Source organism: Pithys albifrons, chromosome 6 (genome assembly GCF_047495875.1).
Source record: "Pithys albifrons albifrons isolate INPA30051 chromosome 6, PitAlb_v1, whole genome shotgun sequence".
Lineage (NCBI taxonomy): Eukaryota > Metazoa > Chordata > Aves > Passeriformes > Thamnophilidae > Pithys > Pithys albifrons.
Genome location: NC_092463.1, coordinates 50,153,347 through 50,178,303, shown reverse-complemented (window position 1 = coordinate 50,178,303; position 24,957 = coordinate 50,153,347). Strand labels below are relative to the sequence as shown.

General features: G+C 40.2%; 1 protein-coding gene across 8 annotated transcripts in view; it reads left to right on the top strand.

The window, feature by feature from the left end:
• The window catches only part of OSBPL5 (oxysterol binding protein like 5), a 178,563-nt gene that overhangs the window by 119,859 nt on the left and 33,747 nt on the right, over positions 1–24,957 (top strand). For all 8 annotated transcript variants that reach the window (XM_071558828.1, XM_071558832.1, XM_071558829.1 and 5 more), the window contains exons 3-8: positions 5,343–5,416; positions 6,440–6,502; positions 15,396–15,476; positions 16,139–16,240; positions 17,841–18,044; positions 23,838–23,922. In XM_071558828.1, the coding sequence (XP_071414929.1) occupies positions 5,343–5,416; positions 6,440–6,502; positions 15,396–15,476; positions 16,139–16,240; positions 17,841–18,044; positions 23,838–23,922 (609 nt within the window). The remainder of the gene's footprint in view (positions 1–5,342; positions 5,417–6,439; positions 6,503–15,395; positions 15,477–16,138; positions 16,241–17,840; positions 18,045–23,837; positions 23,923–24,957) is intronic.

The window sequence follows — 24,957 nt, the reverse complement described above, 5'->3', positions numbered from 1 at the left end:
ACTGGCTCCATTTGCAGTCGTTCAGTGGCAGAATTCCGTGTTCAGATTTAGAGCCCAGGATAAATATTACAAGAGCAGACATTCTGAGGTTAATGTTCTGTAAATATCTACAAGCGTTACAAGTACCGGGAATCTTGACAAGTTGCAATGAATGGCAGACTGGCTTTAAGTGGTCTCTTTATATCTTTTTTTTTTTGCTTTGAATTTTCTAGCACCCTTTTTGAAGGAATAAGCTCATTTTATTATTTCAGAATTTGTTGCTTACAAGAAACATTCAGGTCTTTCCTTGATTGCAGTCTGCAGACAATGCTTCCATTCCAGTCTGTGAACAAGTGCTTCAGTGTGCAGTCACCAGTTTGTAGAGCTGTCACCTGCAGCTGCCATGTCAGTGCTAAATTGTCAAACCTCACAGCACCTTCATGAGATCTCAAAACACTGATATCTAGAGAGAGAACATAGCATCTATCAAAAGGTTTCAGTGTTCTTATAACATCCAACAGACTCTCTGGGCTTTTCATATGTAGAGCAAAACAAGGTCTGGATTTCCTGAGCTAATTGTATTTAAGTGCAAATGTTTCAAGGTCCTCTGATTTTGCAGGTATTTTTGTTTATGAGTGTGCTTCAAGGCAGTGGAGAGCCTGTTTTTAGCAGCGCTGACTAATTCTGGCTGTTACTAAAGCCGCTGGAAGCTTCAATAACCTTTTGGTAATCAAATTGAAAACAACTTAAAATGAGATACGTAAAATCTCATACATTTCAAACCTGGAGGGACTTCTGAACAGCTAGCTGCCCATAAGTACAGTCTGTTCAAATGTGTGACACGTAAATAGCTCACTTTTGCTATCCTTGGGAGATGGAGAGCCATAGCTTAGAGTTTGCCCATTCTTCAATTCTTACCAGCATTTTCAACGCTAATAAAGCTACTGGCTTCGTCACAATGGTATTTCAGTGCTATAATCTTTTAGAAACCAGGGAAAGTTGAGGGTTTCAATCTGGAGCAGGTGGCTGGAAGAGTTTGTTTATTCCTCAGCTTCCCCCATCACCTTGTTTCTCCTTGATCCCTACTGGCAACCAGACCAAACAGGCTTTGCTGGGCTTAGCAGAGCAAGGGCTTTGAGCCATACTGGAGCTTCTGTTCTGTTGCACAGTTCTCCTAGGTAACCTTCAGCATGTTATCAGCGAGGGAGGTAGCCCTCAGTATTGCAAAGGAAAGGCATAGGCCAAAGGTTTTATAAAGGAGAGAATATCTCTCTTAACCAAACAGAAGTTATATTGCCTCAGCAAGGGGATTTCTTGCAGGGAGTTTGGGGTTTTGTCTATCCTTCCATATCTTTACATTTCTTTCCCTGTCCCTATGGAACTGCCTTGTGTCTTTGTTCCCCTCACATTTCCTCTGAGAAGCAGCTGTCATTCTTCACATTCACTTGCCATTTTCTGTGGTGGGCTGTCCTTTCACTCCTTTGTTGCTACTTCTGCCTTCTTTTCCCCTGAGCCTTGTGTGCTTTCCCCCACCTTCTCCCATCCCTCTGAAGGATGCTGTTATCACCATAGATAAGCCTTAGGTCTATGTCCATAAGCTGTATCCAATATTTCTGTGTTCTCTATTTTTCTGTGTTCTTGAGGCTTTTCCGGTGGTCTGTGTTTTGCTGCCTGACTGGGCTGGTTGCACTGGGCTGATTGTGTTGACTGGATGCAGTGGGCAGCAAAACCCAGTGATTTCCTGCCAGGAATTCAGTGGGTTGTGATTAGGCTGAAGCTACAGGTCTCACAGCACCCTCCAACAATAAAGGTGTGCAAATAAATACTTCAGTGAGTAGGGACTGACAGATTTTACACCTCAGACAAACTATGCTATGGAGATTCAGTTCAGTGAGAGGATTTTTTTCTTTTAAAAGAAACATGGGAAATGCAGAGGGCACTATCTGAAATAACACTTTGGACTTGCCTCTTTCTTGCATAAAACAGTGCTAAAGGCTCCCATAACTGAAAAAAATTGAGTAATATATTTTCTTTTTATGGGCAGTTCACAAACTTGAGAGATATGAATTCTTGTTCCTTGTTCATGTCTGTCTTTCACTTAGCCATGAAGAGGGAGAACCCTTCTCTGTTTTCTGTTTCAGAGGATAGGAAATCTGTTGGGTGAGTAGCTAGAAGAATTTTTAGAGAATCTCTCTTTTTGACTAGGCTTCCAGATCACACAGAGTCTTTAAATAAAAATTTAGACTAGCTTATCTGCATCCTAAGAGGTCTACTTTCATGAATATGGGAATTTTTCTGTAAAAGGCAGACAGAACTATGTTTCAATCAGGGTGTTCACACTGGGCCATGTGTGTTATATTTAGAGCAGAAACAGTTTTTATTAAAAGAATTATTACTGTTCTGGAAAGGAGCTAAATATTTATTTTCCCTGTGCATGACAGTAATGGATGAAAAGAAGGTAAGAGTCATTCTACTCTGTAGCCACAAGACTGGAGTGTTGGCAGTTTTCTTCACAATGTAGTGAAGACTGTTTCCATAAGCACCACTGATTCCCTTCCCAAAAATCTTTTTTGTTACTTGGTGCAAAACTTTTGGGCTGTTTGGTGGAGGACACTTTTTTGCTGCCCTGGTAGCAACCAGCACCTTAAGCTGAGAGAGATTCAGCTCTATTGCTGTTGTGGGCATTATGTTTTCTTGGTCAGGGAAATAAGAACTGCAGCTTCTATAGCCAGTTAATATTTAGCTTCTTGTATGGTGTGATGTGATTTCCTATTTATTTCTTTGAGTCAGCTATGTCTGTTGTGCTCTGGGTGGTTCTCTTGCTTTTGGACTTTCTGTGCACTTAACTATGTGTGTAGTTTTTTGACAAACTTCCACATCATTTTAATGAAGTTTGCTTTCCAAACAAGGTTTGGCTCTCTCCTTCTGCACAGCTGCAGCAAGTCAGCCTGAGACAGACAGCAGAGATAGTTCTCCTCTGAAAAACAGCCTTTCCCTCACAATTCCCAGTAGACTTACAGTTTGACATAAGAAACTAGTATATGTTGCTTCATAAATGTACTCTATGAAGCCTGATAAATGATATGGTAGGAATGAACAGTTCCCTTTTTTCCATAATGCTCTGTGAGGTCCAGAACCTTAGGAGCAGTGAAAATCTCATTGTCCAATTGCAAATCTCTGCCTGAGAGAAGGCATAAATGTCTTACGTTCAGGCTTTTTGTATGGATGCAAGCTTGGAGTTAAGCTTTCTTTAAGAAATGAGACATAATAAGGAATGGATGTGAATTCTGTTATGCTAATAGACAGCACTCTCTGGAAGCAGGCAGCAGCTGATTCCCATTAACTTTACTTGAACTTTTAGACCATGTGTTACTTTCCCATACATGCACAGAAAAAAACTCTGTGGAAAACCAATACAGCAGCTACATGGCTTTGTGAATTTTTTCCAACCTTTTCTGCCAGAGAGAGTGAGAACTATACAGAGGAAATCACCATCAGGGAAAGAAAAAGTATGGAAATACTGGTCCTAATCCATGCACAGCAGTGCTTATGGCCACCCCACTTGTCATGGTAGCACAAAGGGACTGTCAGATCTCTGGCCACTGGGGACTTTTGGGGGATTTTCTCCTGCCTATGAACATTAGGTTTCTGAGTGCATTATTTAAGGCTCAGGGTTTCCAGGGGTGGAGTGATGGTTAAGAAACTAGGTTAGGATATAGGTCCCACTTTCCTATGTGTCTGCATAGGTCCTTTCTCTGCTTCACTTCCCCATGTAAGCAATGCATGTACTGTCCCTCTTCTCCCAGGCTTTCTGCGTCAGCATGGCTGTGTGCACGTGGCACAGTGCAGCACTGGGCCATGGAGTGAGAAATGCATCTGAACCTCCCCCAGCCCTTGTCACTATGTGGGTGGGAAGTTGGACACCTTCTAGGGACAGTTGCCCCACAAAGCCTTTTCTCACATTTAAGACTTGATACCATACCCCATACCCCAAACTGCCTGTTTAGCGCCTGTATGAGGGGCATGGGGTTGTCCTGCCTGTCCAGTTGCAGTTCTGGTTATAATGGGACATGTTTGTTCTCTCACATGTCCTGTGGTGGAAGTGCAGGACATGGCCATCAGTGTATTTGTTTTTCAGTGAGCTTCTTGTGGCTGGTTTTTCTGAGTGTTTGGTTTCTTAAATGGCTGCTCTGATAATTCAGGGAGAAATTATGGCTTCTGACATATCTGTGACAGTTTCTGCTGTCTTCAGGAGAATGAAAATTTTCCCTTTTTGGTTTTGCATTATGTGGTGTTTCCAAGGCCGGCCCACAAAATGTTAGAAACGATTTCAACAGTTCCCATGTTTGCAGTGTGCTACAAATGGATTATATTTCACTGACTCAGTGGTTCTTTATTGCATCCCATATTCTGAAGTTCTGATTGCCAACAATTTTGAGAAGCAAACTACATTGCAATTGATTAACAATTACTATCTTGGCACTTAAAAGTCCAGCCTCATCAGGTAGAACTTTTTGTTTCTTTCTTAATAAAAGCTCTATGCTTTCTTTTACTGTAAGGATATGATTACAGTTGGCAAAAAGAACAGGATTTTCATCATTACATTTTATTGCTTGGACCAGCACTACACAGACTCATGCCAGTTTATAATGTGTGCAAGCTTAGGATATTTGAGTAGAGGGTATGTATCTCTACAATGATTGAAAAATGTCATAGTACTTATTCATAAATACTACTTTTAAATTGTAAATCTTTCTTATTTTAACAAATAACTTGGTCAGGAACATTGATCTTCTGCAATTTTTTTAAATTATGTTTTACTAATTATGCCTAGATGCTGTTCTGTCTTCTGTAACACTTTGTGATCTTGGTTATTATTTGTCCAACAAAGCATCCTATCAAGTGCATCTGTCTGTAGTTGCCAGATACTGACCAAGGAGGATTGAATAGCTGCTTATTAACTGAGTCACATTTATTATTTGCACTGAATAAGGCATGGGGTATGTAAGGAAAGAACAGACTGTGATAATATAATTAAAGACTGCATCATAATGCAGACACAGAAGGGAGCTGATTAAGGATGCATAAGCAACCGTATTTGTGGGTTTTTTTCAGCCTTCATATGCTGGACTTTGCAACCATCATGTTGATTTACCACGGTGTTTTGAGACGTAAACTTTGTTGCCTGGCCCAAGTATGTGGATCCAGACCTCTGCACGATCCCCCTCTGTGGTCATGGTGTGCCTGCTCCTGCTCAGGACAACTTCCCTTATGTGCTGTTATCAGTAGCCCTTCTAAAGCTATGACGAGCCATGGTTTTGCACAGAATTTCTGTGGTTTTGAATTACATTTTTTTGTTGCAGGAAGAGAGGTGGAAGGAAATAGCCCATCAGCACTGAAGGATGAGACACCACAGACTCCAAACTCCATTAGCAAGGTACTCTGGGATAGGAATCCATTCCTCATCTTTCTTTCATTTCTTCTCAGACTGTTATTAATCATTCTTACTGTCTTTTTTTAAAAGTCATTGAGAAAGCCTCTTCCTCTGTTCCTGCAGAAACTGCGTGTGTATGTTTTGAGAGAAAGAAAATTAGTATTTCTACATGGTTGTGATGACAAAGAAACCTACACTTTCCTCTGACTTGACTGCACCTACTGCAGAAGAACCCTGTTTAATCGGGCCTCATTTGGCTGTGTAATTAGATATGAAAAATTATGGTTGAAAGGTTTGTTTTGTCGGCAGAGGCGTCTCCTGCTGTTCCTGATCAGCAAGGCAATCATAAACCTTAATTGTTTTGAAAGAGAAATATGTCATATTTAGTGTAGTACATAGCATCTGAAACAATGAGTCGAGATCCTGGGGATAGTTGTGTAACAGGAACACTAACCAACATTTCCTGAACACAGCTCTCCCATCCAGCCTGTTACAGAGAGGTTAAACTGGATCTAAAGCCTCTGGGATCTCCTTGTTCAAAACCTTCCTCTACATCAAGAGTTACAGAGTGCCTGGGTTTGATTTCCTGTAGAGATGGAATCAACTTTATAAATTAGATCTGGCTTTTAGATTCATGTACAGGCTTTTTTTGGCTGCAGCTCCCTAGGATGTTTCTGGTGGATAACTAAAAACAAAAGCAAGACCAGTTAATAAATTTTTAACTAAATTTATTGAATTATGAAGCTGTAAAATGCAAGTGACACCATCTGAAATGAAAATATAGCACAAAAGAAGTAGCTGCAGACAAGTGATTTCTTATAAGACATGAAAATAGCTTCTGCATATTCCAATACATTTGTCTGTGCTTGCCTGGAGTTTGCATGTTGTTCTCCTGGGATGCCATGGCAGGGGTCAGCAGAGGGAGATGGTGATGAGAGGAGCTTTGGGAGTATGCAACAAGGACATGTCTTCTGCTATTGCTGGAACCTGGAAAACTGCAAATCAACCTTGGCTTTACTTTTCCAGGCAGGTTCCTCAAGGAAAATCAGCCTCCCACTTATCCTGGCAGTGGAGAAGCCCAAGGACCAGGTAACTGCATCCAGGGCTGTTTTAAAGCTAGACGTTTTGCACATCTTAAAAGGAATAGTGTAGAATTTCTAATGACTTAGGAATGTAAGGAAGAAGGATTTTTTCTGGACAAGACAACTCAGAACATTGAAATGCTGTATAAAAAGGAGTTTGATTTCTGAGATGCTGGATGAATACAAGAGTAGGAATGTATTTTGAGAAGTTTTTGGGATGAGAGCATGGCTCAGCTGTATTTTCCCAGCCTCTGGGCTTGGCTTGCCAGTTAGTCTCTTACAGGGATGTTCTTGAAAACAGAAGTACCCATGGAAAGTTTGGGTGCCCAACTAGATTGCTGCTGTGCTTTGTGTGCACTGGGGAGGTATTGGTGAGTCTCTCCTTGATGGTGTCAAGAGCAATTGTTAAGAAGAGTTAACAGAAAATGCACAGCACAAAACAACTGCATCAGATTTGTGATTCAATCCTGGACATGAATTTACTTTCACTAACACAAGCCTTTGGTTTACAATAGTCAGAATTGTTCTGAAACACCAGGGGACTAAAAACAGATGTGAGGATACCAAAACACTGAACTTCAACTTGCTTACTTATTTACAGTGTTTGAATTGCTTTGGCTATTGAATGGGCCAGAGCTGATTGTTTATTTCCTGCCTGAATGTTCTGCTTAGACACATCGTTTTGATTTAGAGACCTTCTGCCTCACTGGACCTGTGCTGTAGCATTTGTCATTCTCACTTCACTCTGCTTCACCTTGCTGTGTTGTACACTACCTTGCTTTTCTCCATCCACGTAACTTGTCTTCTGTCAAGCTTTGCAATGTCAGCAGCAGTAGGGAGTTCTTACGGTGAAGTATCTTTTATCCTAAAAATTTAGGCAAACTGGTAGTCAGTTTGCTTAATGTGTAATTTTTCACATCCTCTTGTCTATAGTGCTCTAAAATCAAACCTTAGTGTCAGGTGTCCAGAACTGAAAGTAGGGACCTGTCACACTACTTCAGTTTTAAAAACAAATAGTGATTCCACCTGCTTGAACCAAAGGGAAGAGTGTGTGCTAATTGGGTCATGCTTATATTCCTGATAGCAGGGAGGCAATAATTCTTAGAAACTGAACTGTAGTATAAAGTAAATATTGCAGGTAACAGATCCATACCGTGAATACTTGCCCTTCTTTTGGTACAGTGGATGTAAGAAATCTTGTTGGAAATCAGTGTTCTTTCAGCTCCAGCATTCTAATGTACCGTACCACATTGACTCTTCACTCAGTAATGAGAAGGAAAGGAAAGCCAGTAAAGTGATTCAGTCTCTGGACTGGGCCTTAGGGTACCTCAAATTCCCAGTTCTGCCTTGGATTCCCTGCACTTTCTAAGGCAGGCTAATTGTTTCTATTTCACATCTTCATCAGCGAGGTGGAAACAGTTTTGCATTTTATTTACTCAGGCCATATCCACATTGTGTGGTGGAACAGGCTGCAGATTTCTCAGGTTAGCAGAGAGAATGTGTCATAAAAACCCCATAAATGTCTATGAACATGGTTGTGCTGTGAAGCCATGTAACTGCAACCACAGAGCCCTGTGCTCATAGGTGGACTGCTCTCTATGTCTGAGGTGTGAACACATCCCAAATGTCCAATCTGTACAGACAGTCAAATATTTGATGCTGTAACATTTCTTTCAGCATGTTTGTGTGGTTTTTAGCACTATATATATTTCTGATTTCAGTTGTGGGTTCTCACCCCATATTTTATTAAAACAAATTCAAGGCACAGTTCAGCTACATATTACATTGCTAACTTTCCTGCAGCATATTTTCTCCTATTTAATTTTTAAAACAGTCTCTTTCGTGTCCTTTTTCAAGGGGAAAAAATTATTAGCTTTCTTATTTCAGATGGTTTGTCATGTTCATTTCTCTCTTTTTTTAAGAGCCCTTTAGCATTTTTTTCTGGGACCAGTACTCATAGTTGGGTGTGAAAATATAACCAAACTCTGTCTAAGCCTCAAGCTCATCTCTGTGGATAGGTAGTACAGTTAGAACATACCTGATAATGACAGGAGGTGCCCTTCTCTGATTTTGTCCCTCATTCAGTGCTGTCAGAGTCCTCTAAAGACACCTTTCTTTGCAGTATGCAGTGCGGCATGTTCTTTTTCTTCCTTTCCTGTGCTTACCTATTAATTCTACTGGCTAGAGGGCAGCTGGAGTCTCTTGATATGTATGCAGGGCCCACAAAGAATTGACATGTATTTTAAGGGATAGTGAGAATAATCTTGAAGCTGGAGCTCAGTGGTACTTCACTCTTTCTAGTTCCTTGCTAATGCCACAATGAAGTCTGTCAAATTGTAGGAGGGTGGCTGTTATGTGCACAGTTACATGGTGTATGTGAAGACAAAGCTTTGTGAATGTGTTTTTCTATATACCTGATTTTTCAAGCCTTTATTGTGTGATATGTAATCTGAAATATAAATCTCACTGACTGCTAAAAATTTATTTTAGCCACAAAGTAGTTTGAAACAGCTCATACCAATCACTTGACATTTAAGCTACAGTTCCCATGTTGTCTCAAGCTCATCCTTCTAGATCTATGAATCACGCTCTTAACCTCTGAGGTAGTTCCAGCCATGGTTACATTTGGGACTACCATAAAAGATCATTCGCAAATGTGGCAACCTACAAGGGTACCTTTCCCTATGTTCTCCCTTAGCCAGCAAACCAAGGAATTAGTTGTTGGACAGATCAAGCAGTTGCAGGAATCACCTTTTAGATACTTAGGAGTAAAACAGCCCCTGTGTGTGTTAAGCACAGCTTTATAGGAAAATCTGGTGTTTCCAGGTGTTGTTATGCTCAACTGGACCCTTACTAGCTTTTCATTACCATACTTCATGCTCTCAGCATTGTGGATGGAATTCTTTTGCAGCTAGTTGTCTCAATCAAGCCTTAGACTCAGTTCCTGTGCTCTGGCTCAGTATACCTTGCTTCTTCAATTCCATGTGCAGCACTTTAGGATAATCACTGTTGTCCCCAAAGGACTTTGCAGCTGATTTAAAGTGAGCACAGATGTAGCCTGGAGTATTCTCAAAAAATCGCATGGAGAATGGAGGGGATTTTGCACTGAGTAGAAAACATGGAGCATCCCTAACTTGTGTTGGTGCGTACAAGCTCTGAAACTCCCCAGTGCTTCACAGAGGTGAATTTGGACAGTTTACAGAAAGGAAGTCTCAAAGGTGATAGCCTTCGGGTAAGCCACAGCGGTCCTATCTTGTCACCTTGGGTCATGTGATCATAATTCCTTATTCTAGTGTTTCTGATGGAGAAGATGAGGGTAAATGGAGGTACTAAAGTTGAAATGATTTGTTGAACAATTTAGCAAAACTTATATTAAACCACAGAACCAATTGTTTTTTATTGCTTGCTTTCTTCGTTTGTTTAAGCTCAGCCTAGGAACAAAAGATATGCCTGTGGCTGGAGGAGAAAGCAAAACTTTGCTTCAGCTTCAGCTCTCTGAATGCCACTATATCTGAAACAGTCATGTGAAATAGTAGTGTGCAAGTTCCCATCTCGCGTCAGATGTTCTTTAAATATTCTGAATTTGCAGAATGATCTTCCCATGCAAGGCACACTTACATGATCAAATAGAAATCCCATGAGGTCTGTGACTTTATTTATTATAATTTAATACAGTGGAGCAAAGCATTCCACTAAAGAGTAATATAACTTGATATTTGGAGTTACTTTGGATGGCTGAATTTCACCAATTATTTTCCCCAGATGTTGCTGTCATGTCAACTCTTTATTTGTTCAGGCTTCTCAGTTCCTAGGAATCATTGTGCTATTTCAGAGTTGTAAACACAGTTGCTGTATCTTTGTAACATTGTTGAAATGAGGGATTTTTATGGGTTCCTTTTTCAAACTGGAAAGTTTTAGGTGAAGATTATTCAGCTTGCTGTAAAGCAGTGTATCAATGGAAGGGTAATCTTTCTGAATGCAAAGCTGGTTTGCCAGTGAGAATTGTTTCACTGACTCTGCTGTGCTTTGGCTGAGCTGTTAATTCACAACAAATGTAAAACTTTTTAAAAAGAACTGCTTATAATAAATTGAAACCAAAGTTGCTTAAATTTGGTTATCTGTGAATATTTACATCAGTAACAAGGAGTTTCTCACTTCTAATGAAGCTAATAAACCCAGCTTTTCCATAGTTTTTATACTATGTCAGAAACTTTTGTTTAATGTATTTTATTTCTGCGTAATCAAGTTTTTTAGCAATTGTATGTGGAAAAGATACTGAAGAAATTACATGTGACCAAGGACATGTCTCCTGTTGCTTTTGTGAAGTAGAGCTTCTGATCCCAGCTACTTTTGCTGTGGCTTCAAATTCCTGTCTGGTCTTGTCTTTCTCTCATTTGGATGCAGAGAAGACAAATGGGCAACTACTAAGCTGTCACTGCTGTTAATATTCAGAGCACAGCTTGAGAATGACTTTATGTAAATGTTTCTGATTTGGAATAATTCTGTCTATTGTGGAGCAAGAATTGCTTGCACTAAGTAACAGGATATTGCTCTTGCTGTTATCCAAGGCACAAATGGCATGTTGATGGGCTGGCATCCCTCACACCGGGGTTGATCACAGACTATTTTTCTGTGAAGTGATTTGATTCCTCTAGGAAATGAATTCACCCAAAAGACACTGGATCAGAATAGCACTATTGTGAGGACTCTGTGTGCTCTCTTACAAAGCCTGGCAGAAGTGTGAAGGTATTGTGATGACTGCTAACAATCAGCAGTGAATCTCCAGAGCTCTGTGACTGAGATGGAAGGGAACAGAAACTGAACTGGGATAAAAAGTATGTGTTTGAGTACAGTACAGCTGATCATCAGCTGGCATGATCATCACTCAGTCCTAGAAAGGACAGGTTTGGTTAGAGAACTTAAAAGGAACAACAGTTTCCTACCCCTGTGAGTGATGGTACATGCTCTGGTAAAACTTTCCGGCAGATTAACAGTCTTCCCTCTTTATGAGAACCTGTATATGGAAAGTATATATATTGCTTTCTTGTTAGAATACTCCAGTGTCTTTTTCTTACTTTAATGAGGACACCGATTCCTTACCCTCCCATTGTAAGAAGTCATAGCTCTGGTTAATATTGTTCATGTTGCTGCAGAGAGAGAAGCCAGATTCTGATGCACAAGCATTATCCCCATGCCCATGAAAGATCTGCTATGATGTCAAATGGCTTCTCTTAGTTTTCTGCCAGGCTGAGAACGGCAGGGTAGTAGAACGACGTCATTAAATGCTCTTGATGTGTCATAGCAATGTGAGACCCTGCTGTGTCTTGGCAATCTTTAGAGCTGGTGCCCACATTTACTGAATCTTACATGTACCACAAGGTACCATCAAAATTCTTAAGACAGATTAATGCAAAAACATGAAATCATATGACTTCAGGTCACTTATGAGGTTAAATAACTATGTCATTATTATCAGCAGCATGGGGACCCATGGTATGCTGTCCTGGGGGCTTAGATCCCACCTTTGCTATGGAAAAGAGGAACTTTAAACCCAGAAATGCGATGCTGAAGTCCTGGAGATCACCTACCATCAAACTGCTGTTTAGAATCTCTGATGATGCATTCTCATAAGCATAAGAAGAGGCAAAGGCAGGAGGGAGAAGCAACTGGTCTGTCTTCGTTAAAAAGTAACTGGTGTACAGTGTTGAAAGTCCCAGGTCAGGCACATCTGAAAGCTTGTTCACGGCTCCAAGTTAAAACTTGGTTATAGTAAAATTTTCTCTCTCTTCATAAAGCATTTTGCAGCCATCTCAGAAAGCTGTGCTGGTTGTCACACAGCTTGTAGGTGCATCACAATTTTTGGGATGTAGCCGCACAGATACTTATTTTACCATGGCTAGAAATTGCTATACAGACAGGCACCTATGTTACTGCTTCCTTCTCATCTGTTTTTAAGCCTTAGTGTGCACTATCTCTGTGGCCATGTTTCGCTTTACAGGCAAGGTTTGCAGATTCAGAATGTCCAGGTATAGCCCAAACATGGAGGAGGGTGCCTGAAGGAAGCAGCACAGTGGTTCAGGAGGCCACTACAGCAGTTCCCAAGGCTATTCATCCAGCTTCCTTAACCAAGAAAAGGACCAGTTCGTGTAATGGTTTCAGACAAGTTGCACTGTATTTATTGAGCTTCTAAAGGCTGTGGTGGTGTAAGGAGAAGATCATCCCTTCATCAGCTGTTGTGTGCTGTGGTTGTATGACAGGCATAGCAGTATTGGCTGTCATTGGGCATTGGGGTCCTTGGTCATGGAACTATGAGTCAGCTCTCCCGAAGAAGCAGAATCAGTGTCTGTCTCTGTGAATATAACAGGTTTGAAGTCTTGTGGTTGTTCAACTCTATTTTTAGCATGGCCCTGAGACGCACCAAGGAGGAGGCAGGTGGGGTAGTAGAGCAGTGAAAATGCCATTCACTGTCAATGCTGGTTCACCCTGGGCAACAGGTTTAGGGCTCAAGTTTGCAGCAGTTGTTGGAAGCCTTTTTGAATTCATCTGAAAGTAAATTTCCCTGAGCCAAGTGAACATAAAGGGTAAAATTTTATTCTCTATATGTGTATATATTTACATATATAAGGTGTAGTTGTCTAGACAACAAATTACTATACCTTGTTTCAATTAGTTAAGCAAAAAGCGTTCTTTGTATCCCGATGCTTTGCAGGCACCTGAGAAGTATTTCCTAGAATCTTGGGAATAGTACACAGTGTTTCTCTCTGTGTCTGATCTCTCAGGCCAGAGGGAGTGAAATTACTAATAAACAGTTGGCTCATAGTTGTGTCTCAAGGACAGGACATTCTTCCTGCTAACTGGGAGAAAGGGGGAGAATTCTTTTGATTGGTTTCAGAGGACATGTCTCCCGGATCATGAAAGCATAATCTGCTAATAATTCTGATTGATTCTTGCTCAGAGACATTTAAGGACTTGGAAATGTTTCTTCATAAAGAAAGGCTTATAGCATATCTCCCAAATGCCTACCACTGCCCTTTGAAATGTGACAAAGACCCTGGGGGCACAAGTCTCTGCTCACATATCATATCTGTGCAGAGGTCCCCACCATAAATCTTTTGTTCTTACAGTGAAGTCTGGAATGCAAAAATACAAAATATGCATCCGAGATTGCACTGCAGGCAGAGGAAGCAGGCTTAGCTTTCTGTGAAAACAAAAATGGCAAATAGTGAATATTTGTCAGGAGTCCAAGAGCTGGCATTCTCTTTGCGTGGATCCAAGTTGACTGGTAAACTAAACAGTCAGATCAGGGTCTTTATGCACCATCACAGACTTTTCATTTCTTAGTCTATTCATAAGTATCACATGTGGTTTTGTTTTTAGTGAAAGACTATTACAACAATATGTGAGAACAAATAATAGGTTCTACAGTGACTTTGGCTCTGTTGCAAATTGCACCTTCTGCCCATAATTTCTAATCCTTCATAATCTACCAGTTTTACTCAGTTGAACACATACCTTTATCTCCCATTTTTGCTTCTGCCACAGTCTCCAAAGCAGAGTTGATGGCTTATTTTCCCTGATCTTGTCATGCATTTGTGTGGTTTTCTCTGAGTCACGTGAAAAGGTCTGATCTGGCTGTCATTAAATATTTTCCTGCTCACACTAATGTTCAGCATAGTTTGTGGCTGTAGCAGCCCAAGAAGTTTCTGTGTCACTGAGAGGGAAAAAGAAAGTGGATCTCTTGAAACCGAAGGCACTGTAAAATGACTACATCAACTTGTGACATAAAGGAGAGAGAGAGTGTGAGAGCCCAGTGGGTTTGTTTCACATCATAGCAGTGAATTTCTAAATGGCAAGTATATTTGATACATTTTTTCCTTAGTGCAGCTCATTTTTGTGTCATTCTCATTAAATCAAGGTGGCCAGAGACTGAGCTTTTTATAAAACTGTCATGCCTAATTTGGGAAGACAGTGCCTGACCCAAAAGATCGCAGTCTGAATGCATCAAACACATGAGAGGTTGGAAGGAAGAGAGGTACAGAAAAAGAAAGCAACTTCCCAAGGTCACGTAACAAGTAGCAGAGTCCAGACTAGTAGTTCTCACACCACTAACCCTTCCCAGGTTTTGGACAATTTGTGACAGTACCTGTCCAAGTAGGGGTCCTCATTGTGAGCTGAACTCTGGAGAGCTGTGCTTTCTAAGTGTACTTTATTTTGCTAACAGTAATATTGTGATTATGTCTAACAAAATAAAGGATTTTTTCAGCATGTCAGCACAAATCATGAGATTGGTCTGTAGCCTCTGAAAGTGAATTTAAACAGCACTGACAGTATCAAACATGATTTGATATGACTGCATATATTTTGTACCTTGCTTTGCAAGGCCAAGACAATGGTGATTTCCTGTATTATCTATAACATTATTAGGTTATTTCTTGCCCACTCATGTTTCTGACGTTTCAGCTAGAGCAAGAGTAATTGCAAATATCAAGTCTAGTTCTGAAAGATGTATAACAGATCCCCATAATTTTTATTCCAGTAATTGAAATGCTTTCAGGTCTGAAAAGAGATGGACAGTTTTCAAAGATAGGAATAAGTTTTTGGTTTTCTGTTTTGTTTTATTGTTTTGATTTTGGTTTATTTTTTTTGTGTGTGTGTTTACCAAGATGAATGGCTGCATGGAAGAAATACAAAGAATACTTAGTAGGGAATTTTCCAACTATGAGTGTAAGGAGGGAGTTTGGACTGCACTGCAGATACCCATCTTGGGCACCTGATCAGTGTTCTGCTGCTGAAGTCTGCAATCAGCTATTTCATGGATTCCTGAAAGTTATAAGCAACTCTTTATTAGGTTGAACATCTTCATGTTAACACGTTTCTATTTTCTCTGTCTTTTTTTTTAGATTGAATATAAGCTTTGCAATGGGTCTGACAAAGAGAGTGTGTCTCCCACGGCCAAATTCATGAAGAAGGAAACGCTGAAGGTATATGCAAAGCAGTCAAGTCAGCATCCGTTGACTTAGTTTTACAAAACAAATAGTATCTTCCAAACAAACCATTGGAACTACTCAGAGTTATCTCCCAAGACCTGGAAAATAAGAATCTTCTAGGAGTCATTATAGGCCAAGGGCATTTACAGGCTTTATATACAGGATTAGATTATATACTGAAAGCAGAACAGATCAGTGTAATTATTTCACTATGTTTGTATGTTCCAGAACCATTAGGCACCTCAAGAGGATTGTAATCCTTCACTGGTTTTGTTAGGAGGAGTTTGCCTAGGCAATCTGAGCAAATTGTAGCTTGAGCACTTGCTTGTCTACCAAACCCAAAGTATAAATAATTTGGTTTGAGTGAAATTACATTTAATCTCTTGAATTTGAGGGTGAGGAGGACTGGGTACCCAACCTCTTTACATTCCCTCCAAAGAAAAGACAAACTGGGTTATATTTAGTGAAACTTAAGGAGCAAAGAAAATGCCTGTCATCTTGCTACATTTTTCTTCTTCCTTATGCTCATTTCTGGGGAACTTGTGCTCTGTCAAGTTCTAGCTGTGCTATACATAGCTGTCTTTAATGCATTATGTTCCTTCCTCCCTAAAAGAGGCCAAGATTAGAGGTGCTATATTTTCTCTGTTCTCAACCAGGTACAGAAAAAAAATTACAGACAGGAGAAGAAAAGAGCTACCAAACAACTCTTCAGTGCTCTGAAGGATCCCAGTGTAGTGATCACAGCAGACTGGCTGAAGGTATTTAATACAGACTGTTGCTTCTTGAGATGCAGGAAAAAAAATAAGTGAGAAGTAGTTGATGTGGTTGATACTTATACACAAGCACTTTTTTGAGCGAAGGAAGGCTGAATAATTATGAGTTGAAGTTACTGTTAAGCTATACTTAAATAACTGCTATAAAAGTGGAACTATGTGGAATATTTACCCTCCATCTTAACCTAACTCAATCCATCTGTTCCATGGACCTAAGTGGCAATAGGGTGTCAAAAAATGCACACCACAAAGGGAAGTTATGATGTTTCTTTTTTGTTCCTCTCTGAAAGTGTCTGTTGGCCTCTTCCCATAGGTGTGCTTTTGTACTGAAGAGGAAACACCATTGGCAGATACAGCTTGTCCTGTTGACTGTTTGGATTCTGTGTTGTCACAGCACAGAACAAAACATATTAGACCTAATGAGAACTGTAATTTCTTCATGCACAGGCTCAAGTAGTGACAGTGTTCATTGAAGTCCTGATACTTTGTATGTGGCAAAGTAAATTTGGATTGACACTGAGAGATGTTACCTCTCACCACTGTTTTAATTCTCTTTTGGGACCATTTAGTCTTCTCAAATAACACTGAATTGGTTGCCCTTTTTCTATTGACAAAACTTCATTTCCAAAGGTGACAAGGCAGTGTTCGGTCATAGGCTGAACTGATGATCTCCGAGATATTTTCCAACCCATTTGGTTCTGAGATTCTGTGAAGCAATACAATGGCATTTGACTAGTGTGAGAAATCTCCAACATCGTGCTGCAATTAGTTTTAGAGGCCAGAAAAGTGACATGTTTATGGTTTATTTGAGAAATTAGATTGGCAACAGAGTGCTTCTGTAATGTTTACTGTTAATGGTGGATAAATATCATAATTTTTTAAAACACAAAATACCTGTTGCATGTTTGCTATGGTTGGAAATTTCTGATGAGCAACAAATAATGCTGGGCCACAAAAACAGAACACTGACATAGGACTTGAAGTTTGGCCTATGTATGTTAAAGGCAAGAAGACCTTAGGCAAGATGTAACCTTACTGAGAAGATTCAATGTCTTCTATGAGAGAGCTGCACTCAGCCTGACAGGGAAGTAAACCAGCTGGAGATGGTACTTTTAAAAATGGGATATTTGACAAAACTCATTAATAGCTGTGTTCTGCAGAACACTATTAAAATGACTTATAAGTCAAGTTAGACTAGCTATAACATTTTTATATGCAATGTTCTAATTGGCTTGTCCTCCATGATTATTAGCAGGTCACTGTCTCATGACCCAGCAGTGCTGATTGCCTAAAAAATTAATCAACTGCTAACACTAAGCTAGTAATAAAAATATGAAGAACTCTAAGCCAGTAATAAAAATATAAGAACTAGATTCTGATAGTCAGTATTACAAGGTCTGGGATTTTGCTACAAGGTCCCTAGGACTGCTCAGATAAACTCTGTGTGTTTTCCTTAGGAAGTGTATCATGGCACAGCCTTGGAATAAACATACTGAAAATGCTGCATAAATACTGAATAAATGCTGGTTTTCATTTAAGGAGCAACATAAATGTAACTTTTTGTCCTCTCCCTTCTTTCCTCAAGATTCGTGGGACTCTGAAGAGCTGGACCAAACTGTGGTGTGTCCTGAAACCAGGAGTGCTGCTGATTTATAAGACACCAAAGATCGGACAGTGGGTTGGGACAATCTTGCTCCATTCTTGTGAGCTGATCGAGAGACCCTCCAAAAAGGATGGCTTCTGCTTTAAACTTTTTCATCCTTTGGATCAGTCAATCTGGGCTGTAAAGGTAACAATCCTGATGGATTGAACAACCTCTTCCAGGTCACCAAAGTTTCTGAGCACTAGTATTATGTAGATTTGCAGTTATTCAGTTGCTATTAGCAACTGCCTGCTTAACAAGATTAAAGACACTGAAGCTTGATAATTGTGTGACATCTAAGGAACATAGTCCTTGTCATTAGTTCCACAAATATGTCATTCTTGGTGTGTGAATGCATGTGTAGAGTGAGGGAGGGGAAATGTGCTAGTTCAGGAAAGAAATACCAATACCTAAAAGTTATATCAAGCTGTGGTCTACATCTTGAAAAGGAGTTGAGGAGTAGACCCAAATAACTAAATTCCCCAAAACAAGGACACTCAAAGCACCAAGTGCCTTGCACAATACTAGAAGAGGACTGACAAAGTGACAAAAAACCAAGTTGATAATTTGACTTTTTTTTTCTTAATGCCTCTGAGGTTTGGGTTTGTTTGCAATGGACTTGGAACTCAATGGTCTGCTCAAGCCTTGACTGTTCCACAGGAGAGTGACTTTGGATGTGTTGCCCTTATTGTCTCTTCTTTGAAATGGAAGTAGCAAGGTTTTCTCCCATTTGCTTTGAGTTATTTTTCAGTCTGACACAATCCCTTTTCATACATTCAGGAGCTCCTGCAGTGACTTTTGCATCTCCCTGTAATGCAGATGATTTAATAGTTTTTCATATGTCTTAAAATAATTCCCTACAAATTTTAAAGAGCTGTATTTCTTTTTCTTCTTCCCTTTAAGAATAGATAAAAAAGAAAAAATTATCTAATGCCTATGAGCAAAGAGAATGATCTCAGTACCTCCTGAGAGGCACTGAGAGCCACATCCATTGGATATCCTGAAGACAAAGCTGAAATATTCTTGAACTCGTTTCCCTGTTAAAAATGGTGACTCAGCAGAGTTATTGCAGACATAAATTCTCTAGGAGACATCATGAATATAAATAAAGCATTACAAGCTAGTGCATTGCAGCAAGGTGGTCAGCAGAGTAAATGTGCTTGGAAAGACTCACGTGAGAGCAATGGAGACACTTGTCACTGGCATCAGAAGTTCTAAAAAATACAGAGAAGCCCTCTGGGGGCAAATCAAGCAGACACACTTCTGCTCATCCCTGCAGTTAATTGAACAGCTTTAAAAACAGCTACACAATCACTATTAAAAGTCTTTCAATTTTTTATAAGGTAAGAGGAGAGAATTCAAATTAACCTCAACAACCAGGGGTAAAAGCTGCTGATTTCTGTCAGCAGCTCAGCTCTGATCTGTACCTAGATGCCCTGATTTTGTTTAAACTCCCAAGGGTTTCATTGCTACCTTGCTTCTTACTCATTTTTGAGAGTTTTGATGCTTTTTAATTCAGAGTATGCACCTAAGGAGGTTGTTGATCATTTACTGTCTGTCAAAAAAAAATTCCTTGTGACTTGACAGGTCAAGTGAATTTTTCTGAGAAGCACAGTCAGGAGAGAGAGTGAAAAATATAATCAAAAGTGCAGTCAGGTACTGAAAAGTAGTGTCACTGACAGATCTGATGTGTTGTGCAAGAATGCCCTTCCCTTGATAGGAAGTATCCAAAACAAAGAGAAGTTTTTATCAATATGTGAGTGTGAGAGTGTGTGTATGTGTGTGTGTGTGTGTGTGTGTGTGTGTGTGTGTGTGTGTGTGTGTGTGTGTTTTTCTTGTGTCTCTTGAGAAAATATATGATAGAAATAGGAATTAGTATATTAAATGTGAAGGGAGTGTACCTCAGAAAACATTTGTTTACTAGAGAAAGTCTAAAGAGGTTTACATTTTAAAATCAGAATAATATTCTTAAGGCTTTTAAGACATATTTAGAAAGCTACATTTGAGCTGCGCAGTAGGATATTTTGAGTTCAGCCTGGATTGTTATGTGTGATAGATGCTTTCAGCCATAAGGTAAACATCATAATACACATCAAGAAGAAATCCACGAGTGAACTACTTGATGTCAAAGAAGCTGTCTGCACTCTGACAACAGTTTAAGGCTGAAATTGCTAAAAATACTGTTTCGTTTTATGTTGTTTCACAGCCTCCTTTTAAAGCAACTGGAGCAGAATTGACTGATCTAAATTGGTTGTGTTTAACTATGCAAAGAAGGTCTATTTCTCATGAAATATAGATTAGCCCAAGCTTAAGCAAAAGTCCAAGTTACTGTCCATCACAACAGAAATATCCATATAGATAAATAATAGTTAAAATTTGGATAAACAACTTTCTCTTTTGGCCAAAACAGGTCTTGAAATTTTCAGGAATTACCCAGAGCAGAGTTGAGGGTCCAGCTTTGATTTCCATCAGTGGACTTGCAGCTAACTCAGAGTAATTAATGAACACTTTGTACATGCTGGTTTGGATCTAACTGCAGGGTTCAGCTTTGGAACAAATGTCTGGTTCAAGCACTGCCATAGGTATTTATGGTAGTGCTAGCCAAGTAAATTTTATTTGCAGGCATTTAACTTCAGTTAGAGTAGGGTGAGATTTTGGGCCACCTTTCAAGGTAAGATGTAAGTCCATTGCTTATAGTTGAAAGCTAAACACATGCACCTGGGTACTGTTTTTCCTGTAAAGTTCTCTGGGGTCTAGAGTTGTCCTAGAAACATACTGCTAAGAGAAAGGGTTCTTTATTCTAAACTGCTTCCCTGACTTTTTGAGAGTTTTAACCTGAAACTCCTTTGCAGTGCAAATGGACTAGACCTTTTACCTATTTGCTCTGCCCAGGCTTTTGTAAATCCAAGGCCAAAACTTCCAAGCAGTGCAAACAGCAGTAACAAAAGCTTCCCCTACATGCTCCGAATGCTGCAGCAGAAGCACTTTGTCCATTGTGTGAGGGCAATGTGATTCCACACTGCTCCTGGGAAGAGGTGTTCTGCCGAGGTGACTGCAGGAGACTTGGGAATGCCAACCTAGTAATTAGTGTGAGGGTGTGGGTGTCTGTTCTCTTGCTTCGCAGAGGGAGCTTAGGGCTTTCAGCTGGCAGGGTTTTCCCGGCCGTCCCAAAAAACTGTCCTGGAATAGGTCATATTTCACTTTGAGCTTGTCCAGAAGCTGACTGAGCAGCATGGTGTGGGAAGGCTTTCATTATCTGCAGCTTGTTCTGCTGTTTATTTAGAGCACTAAGTAAGTTGGGGTCAGACCCACTGTATCTGGAAATATATATAATTTTAATGTTGTTGATTTTTAAGAAATTTGAGCAATTCCTATAAAGAAAAAGTCATAGTAATGGGCTTGTGCCTCTGCTTTTACAGTTGGTCATTCCATTCTAGAACACAATACAGTGAGTTTCATCTTTATCCTTAGTTATCCACAATAGTGTTAATGACATATTCCCTCCCTTTTAAAGCTTTGATTTATAGCTCTCCAAAAGATCTTGTCATACTATCTAAAACTGTCAGTCCACTCCATTTTTCAAAGCCTAATCACCCCTTATTTGATAATGCCTCTTGACTCTCAAATCAAATGTAAAGACATTAATGATCTGAAGGTGATCCTTTCTTAGTTGTACTGCCTGGGGTCTGCAGCTGAGCTCTGAGCCCTGATGTAGCAGGGAGAACACTCATTTTTAGTGAGAGATGGTCATTGTCTTCGACTCTAAACATGCATGATTATCATAGTCTGGAAGACCAAAAGCATCATTATCTCTGCTGTGCAGATACAGAACATCATTTATTCTGTCCAGATGTTGATGCAATTTTTATGGCATCCTCTCTTTTCTTTGCTTTCTATGGGAAACAACCCCCTTCGTATATGAACACGCCTCACTACTGAGTGAGTTTCTGTGACAGACTGACCTGGCTGCTTCTGGAGTTTATCCACAAGACTAAATGCCTTTTAAAATCTTGTGTCCTCCCCTCCTTCCCATATGCTAAACCCTCCTTCCCATCTCCACTTTTAATATTGGGGGTTTTGTATCTGTACTGTTTGGTTGTGGGTTTTTCCCTCAAACAGCAAATACCAGCCTCTGCATTGAAAACACAAGTAATGGTGTTATCAACAGTGCTCAAACACCTTGCTCAGCTGAAAGCTACTGAAAGGAAAAATGCCATGGGGAATGATGCCTGATCACATTAATGTCACTAGTAATGTCTTAAGCTGCTCTGCTCTGGTTTACTAATCAAATCTCAACTTTGCCAGTCCTGACTATTAAGCCTTTAAACAGTCTTAATTTTGTGAACGTCTTGTGGGAGAGGGGAGGGGAAAATTAAAGTGAGTAATGAGGAACCCATTTCCTCCTGGCAGCAGAGGAACCCCACAGATGTGAAAGCAAGAAGCTTGACTGGAGACTGTTGTTATCTCAGCACTGCATCTTTGTGGTGTACACTCACATAGTTTTATGCTTTTCCTATGCTTGCATTCTTCATTCTTTCTAAATTTTGGTTTTCCGAGTATAACTTAAAAACAAAAATCCAGATAAAAGTACCATTTAACTATGAGGCACTTGTATGCAGGGAGCAGTTTTCACTTGCAGTCACAGTTCTATGCTTGTGAACTATTGCCAGGGATAAATCCTTCTTTCAAGGAACAGGATGAATACTATAAAGGCCCATGTAAGGGGGGAGAGTCATACTCAAACTGCAAAAATCTACCTACAGATTTTCAGCATTGTGTGTTCTCCGGAAACTCAAGGAAATCTGTATTGGAGCATCCTGGAGAAAACTGCTTGTTCCCCTGGTGCTGACATAGTGGTCATGAGCATATTGGTGACATTTTCTGGTCTGCTTTTATTTCTGACATGTCTGCATGTTTGAAGGAGGATCTGCTTTTGTGTTGTTTGTTACAAAGTGAGGAAAGAAGGAACTGGAGGAGGCCAGGTCACTTTGGAAATACAATGGAGGAGAAGAGATCCCTATTTATTTCAAACAGGTTATGGCACAAAGTCCATACTGTATTAAGGATAAAGCTGTGCTTACTGGGTACCAGAACTGCTCTTTCTTAGCATCTTCTGTAGTTCAAAGAAGGAGAAGACAGGGAGGAGATCACGGTGTGGGAGCCTGTGGTTCTCCTGGAAGAAGTGTCTAATCCAAGGTGGACTGTGCCTCCCTGGGCATCATTGCTGGAGGGTCATGCTGAAAAGATGGTGGCAGTATGTTTACAAGACACTTTTTTTGCCACAGCTTCTAAACTAAAACACTCAAAGCCTGAGGTGGCCATCATCCCAGGCACTGTTGCATAAGGATTGTGAAAGGCTCTGGATTTAGAGGTGGAAGGTTCTCAATCTGTGATTTTGCACATCTCCACCTTTCCCACAGACAGGTTTCCAGGGTGAAGCTTCCCCTTTATTTCCTTCCAGAAAAGCTGCCAGTGCCTCTCTGCTCAAGGCACTCACAGCACAAGGTGTGGCTCTGCTGCTTTTGTGGTGGTGCATGAAGGGTGTGTCATTGTGAGTCCATATGCACCTCACAGAGTTCATAAGATGTGCATATAGTCCATTCAGGTGTTGCACAAAGATGATTAGTAGCAAATATTTGACTGGTTTGTCCAAAGTGACAGCAGTAAGACCCTTCCATTCCTGAAGGCCTGAATAAACATAGTAGGTTTTGGGCTGAGCATAGGTTAGACCAAGCCCCACTTACATAGGAGCTCGTTACTGCCTTGGAGCTGCAGCAGCAGTGTCGTGATTACTAATGAGTCTCTCTACATTGTTCCATCTGCTCCTTCCTTCTTTTCTGTCTCAAAGATGCACACTCTGCCTGGGAAGGGTAGAGAGACACTGAACAGTCCATTACAGCTTCTGTGTCTTACATCTTTGTTGTTTGTGTGTGTTTCCAGGGGCCGAAGGGAGAAAATGTTGGTTCGATCACTCAGCCTCTTCCCAGCAGCTACTTGATTTTCAGAGCAGCCTCTGAATCAGATGGTAAGTGTTGGGTTTTGTTTGCTTTCTCCAGATTGCATACTTTCTGCTAGCTAAAAAAATACATTGATGCAAGACAATTGGTGTGTAAAGGAAAAAATGGTAGCTCACCCAGCCTGAGATGCTGCTCCTTAGCAATGGTCAGAATAGGTCAAGCAGGCTACAGACACATTTCACTTACCTCACTGAACAGTCACCCTTCTGTCCATGTGTATGGAAAAAGGACCTAGGCTTCTAAAAGGGGAAAACCACTAAGCTGGTGTAAACTGAAGAATGAAAGGGGTTGATCCCAAAATTGAGATGAAAGGGGGTCTTAACTGTTTCCTCAGTTCAGCAGAGACTTCAGTGTGTTATATGCCTACATATTACACTAACCAGGAATCTGTTGGAGGAAAAGGACATAGAAATATTGAAGAACTATTGGTAGATGTCTTTCAGCCTTCAGAATTTTCCTTTAAACTTCTTGTGCTGTGGTTCACAGTATAATAGACCCAGACAGTGGTGATTTCACATGTAAAATACCATTCTGTGAATTCACAAAATTATGGAAGGTAAATTTAGGTCAATATATAACAGACATGCCAGCTTGCTATGTGAAAATCTCTACAAATTACTTTAGCGGACCTAAAATAACAGTAGATAAGAAGATTAAAAACATGTTCTCATTCCTCTTGACCTTCAGACTGCTCTAATTATTTTTTCCATAGCAAATTAACCCAGGCTGTTCATTTTATGGACATTTTTCACCTACCCCACCAAGGAGGCTCATGTATCCCATATGTGCCTTACATGAAGTAGAATAGCTATAGATTTGTTCTAACGTCACCTGTAAAGGCTCCTAAGCTATCAATATCTCCCAAAGGATCAACAGAAGTAAGACTTTTCTAGTTGTGATCTCTCTGTCTGGGTCATACAGCATGTGCTGAAAAAGCACAAAGTGGACCATATATGGCACATGAGAATTTTCAATATTTAAATGACTGTGAGAAGCTTTCTGACCAGTGAGTTTATTATGTGTCTCTGGTATCATAAGAGTTT